This window comes from Drosophila yakuba, chromosome X (genome assembly GCF_016746365.2).
Source record: "Drosophila yakuba strain Tai18E2 chromosome X, Prin_Dyak_Tai18E2_2.1, whole genome shotgun sequence".
Taxonomy (NCBI): domain Eukaryota; kingdom Metazoa; phylum Arthropoda; class Insecta; order Diptera; family Drosophilidae; genus Drosophila; species Drosophila yakuba.
Window position 1 is genome coordinate 5,743,980 of NC_052526.2, and position 16,530 is coordinate 5,760,509.

The window sequence follows — 16,530 nt, forward strand, 5'->3', positions numbered from 1 at the left end:
CACGCGCGGCTGGGCTGCTCATTTGGACAGGCGCCAAAGTTATTTTACAAGTCCCCAAACCGAAAGGTATATCCTTATATCCCTAAACCACCCCGAGCTCCCCTATTTATCCACTGGGCGCCGCTTGTGGAAAAAATACACTAAAAAGTAAAGGGGAGAAAAACTGTCTAAAGTGCGACCAAATGACCTTTTTAATTCGTGGCCATGCACTTTTCTCCGCCTGCTGTCTCCCTCTGGCGCCTTTCTGCCCCCCTTCTCTATCACTCACTCTCTCTCCCTCTCTGTTCCCCTTCTTCCGTCTTTTTCATTCGTTTGGCATGTCTGGGGTCTTTTGGGTGTGAAATGAAATTTGCAGCTTTTGGAGCAAAAAGAAAGTTGCAAAGATTTTTTAAGCGTGTCGCGTGTTTCCTTTTTTTCCAAAGAATTCTTCTCCTTTTTTCTTTGTTCACCTGCATGTATGTGTGTCGTGTAAATGTGTTAATGCTCTTTCTGCGCTGCACTACGTGATACTTGCCCACTGTCCCCGATCTTCAGGCAACACAGTGCATTGCAGTGGCCTTTTTCCAACCACGTGTGCTTTTCTAATGATTTCCAAGGCCATAAAAACATATAGTTGATTATTTTTGGTGCAATAAAACAACAGAATTTGACATGCATATACATAAGTTAGTAATTTTGTTTTGGTTTAATTATGAACCACTTTTAGTTCGTGGTTTACCCACTGTGACAGTGTGTTTCAGAAATTTTTGCGCTCTGTCTGCAAATGAAGTCTGCCCGCGACGTGAGTATGTGTGTTTCAGGGTGTATGAGGGTGTTTGGCAGTGTGTGTGTCTGTTAAAATCAGCTTAAGCATTAGTGCTGGTCCAGCATACTGCAGCACCCAGCCACCTCAACGCTCCCCGCCACTCGACAAGCCCATGTGGCTAAGGTCAAATCCATTTGACTCTCGGAGCAAATTGCAGCGCCATACTTCAGGCGACATCGTTACACCTCACCGAACAGGGCACACACACACACCCACACACGCAAATTAGTGCAAAGGAAATGGCGAAGAAGAAGACAGGATGTGGAAAACTGCCAACGGTGCATTTAACAATTTTAATGGATTTTTTCCCGCTGCCTCGGAAATTGAATCTTTAAACTTGACCCGTAGCAGAAGATTTAATGCACACACACGCACACAAACACAAGCAGTTGCACACTCTTATAATTATGGGCGGTGGGCGTGGCAAGCACCCTTAAAAAATATCTCTGCGAATTCCAGGTGGAAAATTATTCGACTGACGAAAAAGGTGCAGGAATCTGCGAATGCTGCTGGAGAGATGTAAGAAAATAAGACTGAAGTGCAGTGAGAAAAATAGTTAAATGTAATGATCGAGTTCATACTACTTCAAGCTGCGCGTATGCTTGGCATTGCGTCCATCAATAGACATGCTTTTTGTTTTATGCCTTAAAAAAAACATGTTTATTTAAACAAAAAATATGTTTTCCTCCAGTGCACCTTTCTATTTGGCCACGTCTTTTTATTGTCAACGGCAAATGAAAATTCCAGCATGATGCTTTCTCCCGCACATCTTACCGTGTTGTTGTTTTTGGGCATGGGCATGGGCATGGGCGCACTAATAACCAAATAAGTGGGCGTGGCAGACGCTCAATTAAGGCTATTAACGTTACTACGACGAGGGGGGAAAGCAAAACATTGGCAGCCATTTGGTTTTATGACTCTCTCTATAAAAATTCCTTAGTTGAAATTTATTTGCACCATTAGACGGGGCATTAAGGCGTTTCCTAGGACCGACCACGCCCCCACCTTCCCCCACCTTCCCCCACCTTCCCGCACCGACGACCTTCACGAGCTTTAGGCATTTCCCCTTGATGATTACGCGTTGCTCTTATGTTTTTATTGGCGGCCTCGTCGGCGTTCTTCTTTTATTTTCCCGCCCCGTTTAGGCAAATTCAATAAGTCAACTTCGTCTGCGTTCCCTTTGAACCAATTTTGGTTTATTTATGAGCGATGCGAGCGAATAAATTAGGCAAAAATCGGTGGCATCGAACTTCCAATATTTCAAGACCAGCGAATTTCCGCTTTAACCCATTCCAGCGGGGGTCATTCGTCAAATTGGTCATAAAAGCACTTACTCCGAGTAAAGAAAGCCAGAAGGAAATAAAAAAGGTGGATTAGGAAAGTGTTCAGTGGAGTTTCCATTGCGTTTGCAAATATAAATTTATCTATCTGCTCTTGTATAGGATATGATATGCATTTGCAGGGTATCTATTAGTCGAAAAATGGTCTTTAGTTTTCCCTTTTAGTTATGTTATTGTGCGATAAACACACACCCACACACACAAGCGCAGGGTGGGTAGGAGGAAGCAAAAAAAATAAGAGGACGGGATGTCTGAAATGTCTCCTTGTTCCTGCCACAAAAAACACTCAAAGGCTGAAAAGCTTTTCGCTCACAAGTGGCAACCGGAAGTGTTGTGCGGCTCAAGAGCCTACTCAGCACGCACACACACGTGTCCTAACACACACACACACACAGCCAGGACGAAGACGGAGAACGCGGATATGTCGAGACATGTTGAAAGGTGGAAATTGAGGCGATTTACCGTTTGCCACATAGGCTTCATCGCAGGTTTAATGCACTTTCAACTTTCTACGTTTTACTTTCCCAACACCCACTTTGCATTGTATCACGGCCCAGCGAAACTGGTTGGCTTCATAAAAACTTTATTATAATATCTTAAATATTCACTCGCGAGCCATTTTTAATTACAATCAACTCGGTTCCGCAGTTCAAAGAGGACATATAAACGTATATGCTAATTTAATTTATTATGCCAAATTTCCTTCGATCCCCGAAACGGATTTCTCTTAATTAATCCTAATAAAGCGTCGGCCAACAAAAAGTGGCGACTCCCCAGTCGCAGTCGTAGCCGCAGCCGCAGGAAAAGGGAGGCAAATATTTATGAAAATTACTTCGACAAAGTCGTCGCACAAATAAATAAAACGACCAAAGGAAGAGAAGAGCGAGAGGGGAGGCTAACTAATCACAATAATCACGCTGAAATAAAATTAATAAAAATGCGTGGCCCGTTGGCACGGCAAGGAGCATTTAAGAACATAAATAAAAATTAGCAAAACCAACAACGAGGCAGCAAAAGGCAAAAAGCAAGGACTCGGACTTGGTCCTGTGTGGCCGGCAATAAAAGCCACAAATATAAAGAAATTACACGGCCAGGAAGGAGTCGAACCGAGCCGAGTTGAGCTGAGCGGAAAAGTTAACGCAGTCGGCGAATAAACGAAAAACTAATAAAATCCTTTGACCAACGTCCCTCGCAACAGCAGGGCAGAATGGATTTCCTATGGCCTAGGATTCCTTAAGAGTCCTTTGCGACTTTGTGGTTGACGTGGTAGGAAAAAATATCAGGTGACCTCCTGTCCTGGCCACTTGTTCTAATTGCAGCCAACGAAACTTCCGATCGTTAAAATACTTGGCTTTTACTGCAAGCCCACACAAAGGGATTCCACAGCAATATGACTACAAATTGCTATATTTTTTATAGGCAAGATTGCAACCACTATTAAAATAACTTAAAGAACTCGCAAAGAATTTCTAACCACAAGAATTTTATAACTATTTAATAACTGGGAATGCTAAGTTTGCCAGATTACACTGTTAACGATTTGCATCAGCAAGGTGGATTTCAGCTGTGTGATTTACTAGTGCCGTTTATCCATTGATTATTTTGAACTTTTGACATAAATTGCATTTAATTTATGCACGTAACATTTTCGATTTCTAGCCAAATTACGTACGGCCATTATAGCAGTAACAATTGCAGAAATTTAAATAATATACCATTCGTACATATGTACACGTGTACTCAGAGATCGCAATAGGTGTGTATTTTTTGGCACAAACAATTGGCATGCAATGCAGTGCCAACGAAATGTGCGCATTAATTAATCGCAGAAGGACAACTCAACCTGATTAGTGGCCCGAAAATATAATTTTGGGCCTGGGAAAACGTGTTTTACCGCCCCAACCCAACCCAACCCAACCCGAACCGATGCCAATTTCCCGCCCAATTAGAAGACGAAGTGCATGGAGAAATTTAATTAACATTTTCAAATGTTTTGCATGCCCGCACATGTTCTGCCGTAAAAAGTTTCGCCAACCTGAACTCGACACTCCCGCACTTAACCCATACCCGGCCCGAGCAATTTGTCCGGAAACTGTCGTTGGGGGCCTTAACCCACTCCTGCCCATCTGCCCACCTGCCCACCGGGGGCCCTGATTACTTTGACTCTGTTCTTGTCTCGTGTAACAAAATTTCAATGGAAAATAGTTTTTATGACACATCAACTGATCCCATGGCCCTGCTGTCCTCACACCCGTGCTGCAATTAATGGAACTACCACCAACTTCTTACCAAAATGAAGTCATATGCTATTTTGATGTGGGCATAGTTTAATGTTTAGAATGTGGATAGCAATAACTTCAAAATACTATTTATTAATGTTATTATTTGTTAAACTTACTCTTAATTGAAAAGTTTCAACATCTAGTTCTGTTAATTTTATTATAAACAAAAGCCTTGGACAACTAAATGGGAACACTATTCTGCTGAACGCAACTGTACGCAAAAGGTACGTGTTTAGAACGCCCCAAAGCTTTTCCTGTGTTTTTGTGCGGTGAGAGTGAAAAGTTGAATTGCAAATGCAGAAATGAAAATTAAATACAAAATGCTAAGTACTTTCATCATTGGATGTGAGCACCTGACTTTTGGCAAATGGAATTTGCAAATTAGCCAAAAACATTTCATCTGCTCGAAGTCCGTCTGCAAATAATTAGGTCATTACAACATTTGCTGTCATATTTAGGCAATATTTACGCAATCATTTGCATTTGTATTTAAAGCCCTTTTAGCTCCTGAGAATAAACCATTTTAGTTGTGCCACCATTTTTGACTAAGTTATGGAGAAAACCCCGTTTGGAAATCTCTGATTTTTATTTTTGTGGTTTTCGGTTAAAAATATTCAGTATTTCTTCGACAGCATTAAAAATAATTGTCCAAAACTAGTTTGTCATACCTCTTTGAATTCGTAGCAAAATTCCCTATCGATCCATGTACATACATTGGAATGCTAATTTTTGGCCATTTTTCGGAAATTATGATTATGGTACCCCTTATCAAAAATGCGAAAATTTTAAAAAAAATGTAGTTTCTCAAAATCAAAAAAATTGGGATGCGGATAGTTAGCCATGTTTTTTAGCAACACAAAACAGTCTTCATTTTGGCTCTGCCACCTTTTTTAGCCAAGTTATGGAAAGTGACCCATTCGAAAATATGCGATTTTCGTTTTTATGCTTTATAATCAGCATTTCTTTGATAGCATTAAAAATAATTGTACAAAGTTTGTCATACCTTGTTGAATTCGTAACAAAATTCCCTATTGATCCATGCACATTTGATGATGGTCCTTATTGAAAATGCAAAAATTGAAAAAATTTGTTTTTTTCAAAATCCATTTGTTAGAGAGCGGTACCCTCTTTATGATTGTCCAGTGAGCTGCGTAAATCTGAGATGATTCCTAAAGGAGGACAGAACCGAAACGATAGGGATGGTGCTATATTCACCTGTAACCTGTGTAACTTGTTTCGCCCTGGACGCAGATAAAATTAGATATACGCAAAATGGCCTTTTTTGGAAAGAAATTTCAGTGAGTCTTTCACTTTTTGAGCCCACTGGGTCTCACATTCTTTGGTTGGGAGTCAGATATATTAAATTCCATTTCACCGTCACCGCGTTGGCCCTTTTTTTAAGCTGTTTAAAAATGTATATCCATTGGGGAATTATTATGTTGGCCATATTCCCTAAAACTAGAACACAAGATGTGTGGGTTCTTAGCTACTACTCCCACTCACTACTTCTAAGCCATCCAAAAATATCCAGCTTTTAAATCACAAGCATTCGTTACGAAGCATTCGTGTTTATTGTATTTCTCCGCCATAATCTGGTTGTCATTCCATCTTGTTCGGCTCCTGCCGAATCGAATCGCATAGCTAAAACACTCCCCATTTTGTTGTGCTTGTCATTTGGGCTTTTATTATTATTACCGAGAATCGAGCACCGAAAAACCTCCAGCCGAAAAACACTGGCCCGCAAACAACAAAGGCTCGTATAATGGAATTTATTTTATGGCCAACAGGTAAGAAGGAAATGTTCCTTGTCCCTTTGGCGGCCTGCTAATTTCGGCCAGCTTTTACTATTTCGCAGCAATGGCGTTGGGGGATGGTGAAAATAAGGAAAGGCCGAGGAGGAACCGACGGAGTCCATATGTTCCAAAGCAATATTTTTTAATGCCCCGCCCGAAGGCGCTGGGAACACCAGAGGACACCCAAAGACAATTAAAATTTATTCAACGTTCTGCGGGGGAAGAACGTCCAAAAAAGAAGGGAAAGTATAAACATAAATATGTAATAAGCGAGGCTTTCTAACCAAAATCGGGGCGGAGGACAGCTGTCGGCATTATGAGACTTACATTAGCGTGTTAATGCAATTAAAAAGTCGGCCCAAGGCGACAGGATACCCGAATAAGGAATAATAGGTTGCCAGGACAATGAATCTTTGGACGAGAGAAAAAAAAATAAATTAAAAATGCTTTCAATTTCGCAGCATCCTCAAAAAGGAAACAATGGAACCCAGTCTCGCTCTGTTTTGGCATTAAACTTCAAGAGTGCAAATGAGAGCGATGCAGTTGGATCTAAATTCCTTCTTGGATAAACGTGCTTTACTATATCTGCAGCTCCATTTGATGTGTTGTGGCAAAATACTGGGGGTCAACCAGCTGCATATTCATGTCTCTTATTCGCCAGACTGACAAAAACTAACTCGCATTTGCAATTCAATCAATAAGCTTACCAGTACTGAGTAATTATTTAAATATTCAAATATAGTACTTCATAAGCCAAATAGCAATACTCCCCGTTTGTTTTAAATAGTGCAGCGCTCTTCGCGTTCGCATGGGACAAATGTGATGAGACTCCGAGACCTGTGAACCGCCATCCCCTTGACCCTGTCATTTATTTAAAGCTGCTCTGGGGTCACTAAACCGCCTGAGCCCCCGTGCTCTCCCGTGATCCCCATTGCAAAAAGGAGACCATTGGCCCAGCTCACTCATAAATCATTTTCGTGCCGCGCACTGCCGCAGAATGACACACGACTGCCGCCCAGTTCTGGCCACCCCCTCTAGCCCAGCACACAGCATACCCCGCCAACTGAATACCGCCCCCCGCCGCAGGTGGCATATGATCCCACCCCCCTCCTTCCCGCTGCCGTCATATATATAGCCAAGAACTTTGTTTGCTCTCATTGTTGGGCTTGTTTGCAGTTCTCGGGGTCACAAATTGTTTTCGAGCTTGCCGGGGTTCCAACAAATTGGAAAGTGTTCCACAAGAAGCACGTGCCACGCCCCCCTTCGGGCCCAACGCCCCTCGACTGTCCGCGGCCATTTAATAATAAGTAATAATAAAGAAGGGCCCCGGACAAAAAGGGAGAAATTCGCAAGTAACAGGACAAAACTTTCTCAGCGACGCGTTTTCATTATTTGAATAAAAATTCAAATTAAATAAGATTAATTTCAGTGTGGGACGACAGAAGGCAGAGGGCTCTTTACATAATTCCACTCAACGCCACTTGAAGATGACTAATGACAGATTGTCCAGTTATCGTGGGGTCTGTACTGAGAAAAGCGGCCCAAGAAAGTGTAATTCAAAGTGCGGATAACTATTAAAGAATGCATATTAAATAATAAAAATAATGGTTACGATTACAAGCATTTCATGTGAAACAGTTGCACATCAATTCAATGGTTCTTGGTAATTTTTCTGATTCATTGACCTATTGCAGACAATTTTTTTTTTTGCAGTGCAGTGTGATGGGTAGGTGTTTGAGAATAGGGTATTGTCAGCACCCACAGATATGTCACATTTGTCTAGCCAACAAATACTTTATCAAAGTTCCGCAGGAAAACACTTGAGGCTCCTGCGGTGATTTTTCTAAGCTGTCAACTGCAACTGGTCCCATGAACTGGACATGGCCAGGATATCATCATCAGCAGCAGCAGCAACAGCAGCAGCAGCCAACCAGCAGAGATACTAATTGTCATCCATAAGCCTCAGGCGCTCGAAATTCGTGGCCAGAAATTCGGTAGGAAAATCAAGATAAAAGTGCAAAATTCGGTTGCTCGACAAAGCTATATAACCACATTAATTTTTTACTTTAACGTAAAAATATAACAATTCAATGTTAATAAATATTAAGCTTTAGGCTAAAGCAGCAAAATATTTAAACACATTAATATGACAATTAAGCAAATACACATGTTACCATTGGCGGAATGAAGAATGGAAAATTTTTGGATATATAAGGCGGCAGGCAACGGGGAAAAGTACTGTAAAAATTTGTACACATATGATTGAAATAGATTTGCCGTAACATATGCAATAGACGTAGACCCCCTGTGATTGATTGCAAAAACCCCCTCGAGTGAGGAAATGCGAAATATATTGCCAAAAATCCAATTGTCAACGCAATCCAATGGCACAGACGATGGGGGTTTTCCACTAAAATGCAAAGCAATTAGCAGTCAGCGGGTGAAAGCACAGGAAACGGAAGACAAAATCCCCGCTTGGAGTTGAGCAAAAACTGTTTTTTTTCTGTTTTTTTTTTTTAACAACTTCGTTCCCTTGGGTGGCGCCACCTAGCGGATAGCCCCTGCAGCCCTGGAGCAGCTAATGAACAACAAACTTAAGGATTTTCCGGGTGGAAAAACGTAACGAGAAATGGCAACAAAATATCGTCAATAAGCCAAAAGAAATTACAGAAATTACAGAAATTAAATGAAATGCAATTAACTAGCTAAATGAGCGAAGCCCTTGAGGAAGGGAAATGCTAAAAAGTTGGTCGAGAAAATAAAAAAGTCCGCGGGATGAAAAGGCGGGAGGGTTTTCCGCCCAGGAAAACGAATCCGATTTGTAAACTTAGAATCACGAATCACGCTTCTGTTCGGTAATTAGCAAATGCAAAATTACAAGGTGCACTTTAAAAAATGTTAGCCAAATATACATTAAAATAATATTGATTAGAGAGTAAATTATCTTTTGGTGTGTCCTGCAGTATATTAATGACTCAAATTTTGAAACATTTAGATATAATAGCAATATTTTGATTACTTAAAGTATATTTTGCTTGAGCGCTGTATGGTAGGTGGCACTGGGAATGGCAGGTGGCAGAAGGCAGGAGGGGGATGAGGGGTCTTACCTCCACAGGACTATCCTTCGAGTGGATGGCATTGCCAGCGGCTCATCCTTGATTCCTTGGCCATGCAAATGAGTTGGATTTATGCATCCCAGTTGCCCCACCTTGGAGCTCCATCATGCTGCTCCTTCCGGGAATTTTCGATGCACATCGATTGATTTCGCATCAACGCAAAATGCGAAACGGATTATTAAACTTGCCACTGGCCAGGTGTGTACCGGAGTAGCAGAGCCACTAGGCAAGTCACTGGGAAAAGCGGTCGGAGACAGCGGGAAAGCGGCAGGGAATGAAGTGGAAGACAATTTTGCAGCTGCTGCAATTTTCGATAAATTCTTTGCTCAAAAGATGCGCCGGGTAAATGGGAAAGGGCGGCGGAATGGAGTGGAGTGGAATAGGGTGGAATTGGACGGCATGGGATGCAGCAGATATTTCATTCATTTCCATAATTTTAATAAAATTGAAGAAAAAATTCAAGGCAGTTCCGCAAAAGCAGCGACAGCGGCGGACGACGGCGAAATGAAAAGCGGAAAATGTGAAAACGCAAAATATGCGGCTATGTAATAGCGGCCACGTCACACGCACAGTGCCACTAGTAGAAATCATCGATAAGTTAAGTAATATAGACAAAAACCAAAATTGCGTATTTCTAATATTTACAATAAATACATTTAACAGTTTTTCATATCAAACCATTATTTTATGTTTTACGAGTATGTTATTTTCTATTTCGATTCACTGTGCTTGATTGCTGCTGCTGGCATTTTCATCGTCTTCATTCCAATTCGGTTTCCGCAAGTTTATTTTTCTTTTGTACCTTCCCCGTAAGGTTTTGTTTTTTTTTGTTTTTTTTGTTTTTTTTTTCTACTTCTATGCTATACGTGTGCTGCTATTTACCCCTTGCAGATGACGCCCCTGGTCCTGTTCATGCTCCCGATCCATATATATTATCCCATGAGGAGCGATGTGGGACCATGTCAAGCAAATGACATAATTCAGTTGCTGGCAAAGTTTTTGACTGATGCCATGACAAGCGACCCCCTCCTTTCCTCTCCTTTCGCCCCGCACACCAATCTCCATGATTTCTTGGCCAAAAGTTCAACGTTGGATTCTGATGCTCGCTGATTGCCGACCATCTTGCCGAACCACTCATTCTCATTCCTTTTTATAAGCACTGAGAGAAAAACCTACATTTCAAGGTGGTGGCAACTTATTTGCTATGAATCCTAGATTACTAAGCACCTCAACCATAGTACATGAAGGCAAAACACGAATTTAGTTAGCACTAAATTAAGAATAGCTGAGACACAGAGTTTTGGAAACGGGCATTTTGCAAGTGCATTTATTTTTGAAAGAAGAACAAGCCCAAGTAACAGGAGCCAAAGGATATGTCACCAGGTGGAAGTGCGCATTTAATCCAACCAAAAGTCCTAACATCAACATCCAAACTGTTTCAGAACACAGAGTAAAAAGAGTCAAGTCAAGGACTCAAAGTCGAGGGGTTAATACCAAACATGTGCCGCCTCTAAACAATGGAAATGACTTTCGCCGACATGGAAACTGCTGAAAAAAAAATTTAAAAAAAAAACAAATGCAAGGGCAAATTAAAATGTTCAAAAGTTTTCAGGACATTTCAGGCCGGGGTGAGCTATTTGCCCTTTTCTTCATGGCATATTTACGAGGTTCCCCGTAAAGCCACTTGAAAGCATCTCTCGCTCATAACTCATGATGTTTTGGGCCCCTCCTTGGCCCTAAATCTTTTTTATTTTTCTCCCTTTTTGCATTGGGCTTTTAATTACGCCCAAGCCCCTGCCACATCAGAATGGCCCGAAATTAATTTAGCCAAATCATGGGGAATCAACAGGAGTAGGCCCCAAAAACAACAACAAAAACAAGAACAAAAACAACAACAACAACAAAAAAAACAGAAAAAGTGAAACAAAAAGGGCATGTGCGTGACGAAAGGGGAGTAAAGGGGAAGAGCCGAATAATAGAATAGAATGGAATGGACTGCAGTGGAGTGGGAGAGGCACATGCAAACACAAGGGTTAAGCAGCTCCAGCCTCCACATGTGTGGGCGTGTCCCGGCCCCTTTTTTTATATTTATGGATACTACGTGTTGTAGTGGGCGTGTTATGGCCATCCCACCTTCTATTTCGTTGCCGTTTTTAGGGCCAGAGCGACAACATAAAACAGTCGTAAAATTTATTAAGTGACATTTTTGTGTATGTAAAATAAAGTAGCCGGAAAAAACAGGCATAATCATAAAGCAAACCAACAGAAAAATGTAATAATAAAACGACATAAACAGGGGAAAAACATTTGCTGGACAAACGTAATTACGCAATGAAAAAATTACAAAAAAAAAAAAAACAAAAATTAAATGCACACACTCACAATCTAAGAAGCTTGTGGAAAATACTACCCACCGAATTTCCCTCGGAATTTTTGCAATCAATTAAATATTAATTAATTGCCTTGTCTTCGCTTCTTTTTAGCCAAGTTCACTTGCTAATTTTACATTTCCTAATTGCTCATCAGTCGCTTGATTGTTAACCACGCCCCCTACCCCGCACCACCCCCTGGAAAACGCCTCCTTTTCGCGGACTCTCGCTCATTTAGCTGGTTAATTGCATTTCATTTAATTTCCGTAATTTCTTTTGCCCTATTGACGATATTTTGTTGCCATTTCTCGTTTCTCGTCGTTCCTCGTTACGTTGCTCCAAGTTTGTTGTTCATTAGCGTGCCAAAGTTGTTCCCAAATCTGCGGGGACCGGCCGCTAGGTGGCCGGTCACCGGGGACAATAACTGTTCAAAGGGGTCGAATTGCTGGCCACCTTGCCATCTCAATCTCTTTGCTTTTTCACTGCTTTCACTGCTAATTGCACAGCATTTTAGTGTCCCCCAATTTCACTCCCTGCTCCTACATTGTATCATTTAATTTTAAACATTTTATTTCTCGAATTTATAGCGGCTGTAAAAGTGTAAGTTCCAAAGCGCATTTTACACGATACCCTTGAACTTATGCATTTCTTAAAATGTTTAACTTTTTATTAAAGCGTATGTGGGTAGTCAAAAATATCCATTCCCATACTCCATTCAAAAAACTTCCTAATTTGCAAAATAAATTGACATTTGCGTTTATATTTTTCATGAACTTTTCGAAGGATAACTTTTAAACACATTTTAATGATGGGGTTTTTTATGTTGAAGTCCAATAATTTGCCGATCAATTATTACTATCATTATTTATGATAGCAAGTCATTAAAAGTTGTGCCAATTGTCAATATCTTCGCTGAATAAATGTTTAACAAGTAAAAGTTTTCAATTAATTTGGTTTAGATTTTACTAATACCAGTGCCAGTGCCGATGTCCTCCGGTTCCTCCTCCTCTGCTACGGTTTCTAGTTTGGGGCGATAGGTGAGACCCCTGGGCGGATTTTTAGGCGGTGGCATGACCGGTGGTTGCGGCACGAACGGGAGGGGATGCTTCAATCGCCAGGGATAAACGGCGCCATGTCGCTCCATGATGCCGCTTTTCTGCGGGGGCCTCAGGGCGAAGGAGAAGGTCCTTTGGATCAGGGATAATGGCTTGGCCTCTGACTGCAGGGCGTTGTACAGCTCGACCTTCTTGCGCGTCACCATGTGGGTGGTGGGTGGACTGAGTGCCTGGTTAACGCAGTTATCGCGCCACAATTCGAATTCATCCTGGGTAAAGGCCAAATTGGATACATCGTTGATCTCGTGCTGCATCACCAGGTCCTCGTAGCGGAGCCTCAGCGCTACATTCGTGGGTATTTGCTCCACCTTGTAGCCAAAGTCCAGTTCGCAGATGCCCAGCACCTCGGCGATCCGATGATCGGGCAACTCCTCCTGGCCATTGACGTTCACCCGGACAAAGCACCCAGTGACGGCCTGCTCAAAAGCGGGACGGATCAGGAGCAGGCCAATACGGTGGCGACTCAAACGTAGCTGCTCCAATTGATCGCGACTGGTCACCGGAAGATCTGGAGGGGGCGGCTTCTCGTAGCCCTCCGCCCATGCCTCGTTCTCGTCGTCGATTCGCAGAGGCGAGGATCGAAGATTCCTCAGTTCGCGGACTATTTCCGCTGCCGGACGGCGACCGTGTCGCGATCGATGGCCAGACATTTAAATGGGATTCTGAGCTTCGCCGCAAAATTTTCCTAACATTCAAGCAATTTTTCTGTGGCTTTCGGGTTTTGCTGATACAAAATATAATAATGCCAACTGGTTCGGTTAGACAGTAAAACCGAATAAATTTGGCGTTTTGAAGTTTTGTATTCAAGTGAAATGTAGCAAGCACATTTCCAAAACCAACTGTGAAATATTTTGCAGGGCATTCTATTCGTCTTTTTTTTCTAGCTTATCCATTTGAATGCATTTAACGACCCGCCTTCGCTTTATGCCCTCCATAAATGCCAGGGGCCAAACTATTAAATTTATATTAATTTCGTAGTTTTTCCTTGGCTAGCATTTCGCTTGGCACCCGCTGCTTAAGCCCCTCTCGCCCCTCTTCCCGATTATATATACCTGCTGGGGTTAAAAAGAGCCAGGAGTGAGTTGGATCTTTTCCCATTTGGCAAAAGATTTATTATACAATTGCTTTAATTACAGTTGCAGCTAATTGTATGCGGACCTCCCGGGCAGATGCTACTTTTGGTGCTGGCACAGAGCCCATTCAGTGGGTGGATACTGGGTAGTGGATAGTGGATACTCGGTAGTGGGAAGCGGGTAGTGGATAGTGGGTGGTGAGTTAATGGAAGGATGGTGGTTGCCTGATGGAAGGGTAATGCAAAATCTTTGCATGCTTTGTATGTGAGTCTGCATAAATAACTTGGCTGTATGTGTGGCACATCGAATATGCTGCTCACGCACAAATTCTCCTCGCTCTGCTTGTCGTCCTTGCGACCCGCTTTCACCCCCATTTCACCCACCTACACCACCTCCCCCCACCTCATTTTGGAGGCCCCCTTAGCCAGTTCCTTTGGATCTGCCGCCCCATCCTTCAGCATGCGCATACACTTAAGGGCAAACTCGTTTATGCAAGCTCAGTCATCATCATCATCATCATTATCGGCATCGGCATCCACAGCCATATCCTTGTCCATCAGCATCGCTATTCAGGCCATCCCCTCATCCCCTTCTCAAGTATCCAACACCTCTTCGATGAGCTGACCAACAGGAATTTCCTTCGATTTCAATGATGGTTTCTTTTTTGGCCATAAAGCGAAAGTAACACTGCCAAAAATTGGTAATGCGATCCATTTGATCAAGAGTATACAATTTATAATTTATAATAATTACATAATAGAACAAATATCATTCTTGAGCAGATGAAAATATTTGCAGGTAATGAATATATGCAAATGGGTGTAACTTATGGAGCTAGCGTAAAGGGGCAATTCCTTGGGCAAACTTTTTGAAACAAATCATATGGCGTTGAAGTTATTAAAACGGCATAAAACTGAACATCATGCAAATAATTTCAACTGAGTGGCTATAAGTGTGAAAAATCCTAGAAAATTCTAAATGCCTTGAGACCCATCCATCACGGGGGCATCAGCTGGTGACGACCCAACATCAAGTCTACGGGGCTCAAGAACTTTTCCTCGAACACCTTTAGGCCGGGGGCGCAGTACAGTCACCGCCATGGAGGCCAGTTGGCCACTCCTTGACGTTGACAGGCTGTGCAGAAAGTTTGCAGCCCATGAGTAGTGTCATGGGTAGTACGTACATACCGTGGGTAAAAGGCGAAGGAAGTGCTCCTGTGGCCGGAACCCTCGTCCAGCTGGCTGACATGCCAAGCCCTTAACCCTTTGCAGTGCTGCCAGCAGTGCTCCAGCAGTGATCTGCGGTAATTTACTTGGCTGGTCTGCTCCTTAAATCCTAATGAAATGTAAGGAAATATACATATGAGGAAGCACAGATAACTATTAGGCACCACCTTATTATTCCTGCTAATTAGTACTCACGGTTCCAACAATAGCTTAAATCTAACTTGATATTTGCTAGATACTATCTATTTCAGCTGGACTTTATTCAAGGTGGTGGAATGCAAACGCACTACGAAACTCAGGCGCTAAAGTGCTGGCGAATTCCCGGGCCATAAATGGCGGAGGACACAGCCTGGCTGCGAACGAATCTAGGATACGGATACCCGTGTCAAAAAAATGAAAGGAAAGACGCAGAGAAAGTGGGCGGGAAATGTGACTAGGCCAGGGGCAGTTGCCAGTTACCAGTTACCAGTTGCGAGGTGCCAGTTGGCAGCGAGGCAAGGAAACTTGTTTGTTGCACAGAAACAAAGCGCTTCTGCTTTTCATGTAAAATGACAGAAACAAGTGTTAATGGTTTTGGGCTTAGCGGGAATGAATGGGAAGGGAAGTGAAGGACGACGGACGAAGGACGCAGAATGGACATCTGGAAAATATGCAGGCCAAGCAGATTAGATATCATATTGGAGGTGTGATGGGAGGCGGATGGGAGCTACAGTCGCGTTTTGTAAAAAACGAATACATTTCATATTTATAGGATTTAAATTCTTTGCAGCCATGAATTTGTTTTAAAAAATCGCTTGTTTATTACAGTCAAAAGAAAAATGATTGGGCCTTTTGCATTTGAAATTGAAATCGCAGCAAGCTATTTATTGTTTGTATCCTTTTGCCTTGCATTTTTTATTGTGCTAATTTGTGGTCTTCCTTTATGACAATCAACTCTGGTTGCGTGTAAGTCTTACTTCCGCAACTCACTTTTTTGTAGGCTTTTCTCCGTTCCGTCTTCTTGTTTCTCCGGATCTCGCCTTTTTTCTGTTCTTCCCCCGCTTCTTTCTCACGCCCCACAATTTCCCAGTCTGGGCCAATTTTAGTGTGAAGCCACCGCAGTCTGCCCCGCAAAACCCGAAAACCCAACCACTAGACCCTGGCACCAACTTCTCAGCCCCTTGTTTCTGCCTTTTTTCCACTCCGCCTCTGTCGCTGTCCCTGTCTGTGACGTGAGCTCTTTTTTTTTGTTTTTCTTTTTTTTTTCAGTAAATTTTTTTTTGTGCTGTGCAGTTGCAGCTTTTTGCATTTTACCTCCAGGAATTTTTCGTTCCGTATGCATATGCAAATGCCTCGGCCTACATGTGTCGGTGTCTGTTACCCCACAAAACCCCTCCTGCACTCACTGTCCTTTTTCCACCACCCCCGCCCC

General features: G+C 42.4%; 1 protein-coding gene and 1 long non-coding RNA gene across 2 annotated transcripts in view; both read right to left on the minus strand.

Moving 5' to 3' along the window:
- Positions 1-16,530, minus strand: part of LOC120322386 — a 60,409-nt gene that overhangs the window by 25,051 nt on the left and 18,828 nt on the right. The window lies entirely within an intron of this gene.
- Positions 12,437-13,648, minus strand: LOC6524355 (RNA polymerase-associated protein RTF1 homolog). The gene is made up of 2 exons (XM_002100177.4): positions 12,678-13,648; positions 12,437-12,617 (listed from the first exon to the last, which is right to left on the minus strand). Exons 1-2 carry the CDS (start codon positions 13,468-13,470, stop codon positions 12,571-12,573), a joined length of 840 nt encoding a protein of 279 aa, XP_002100213.2. The 5' UTR covers positions 13,471-13,648; the 3' UTR covers positions 12,437-12,570.

Excerpts from the sequence above, each read along its gene's own strand:
- LOC6524355 (XM_002100177.4), bottom strand. The coding sequence starts at position 13,470 with ATGTCTGGCCATCGATCGCGACACGGTCGCCGTCCGGCAGCGGAAATA. Across the intron at positions 12,618-12,677 it reads GGACATCGGCACTGGCACTG|CGAAGATATTGACAATTGGC; the intron begins GTATTAGTAAAA and ends ACATTTATTCAG.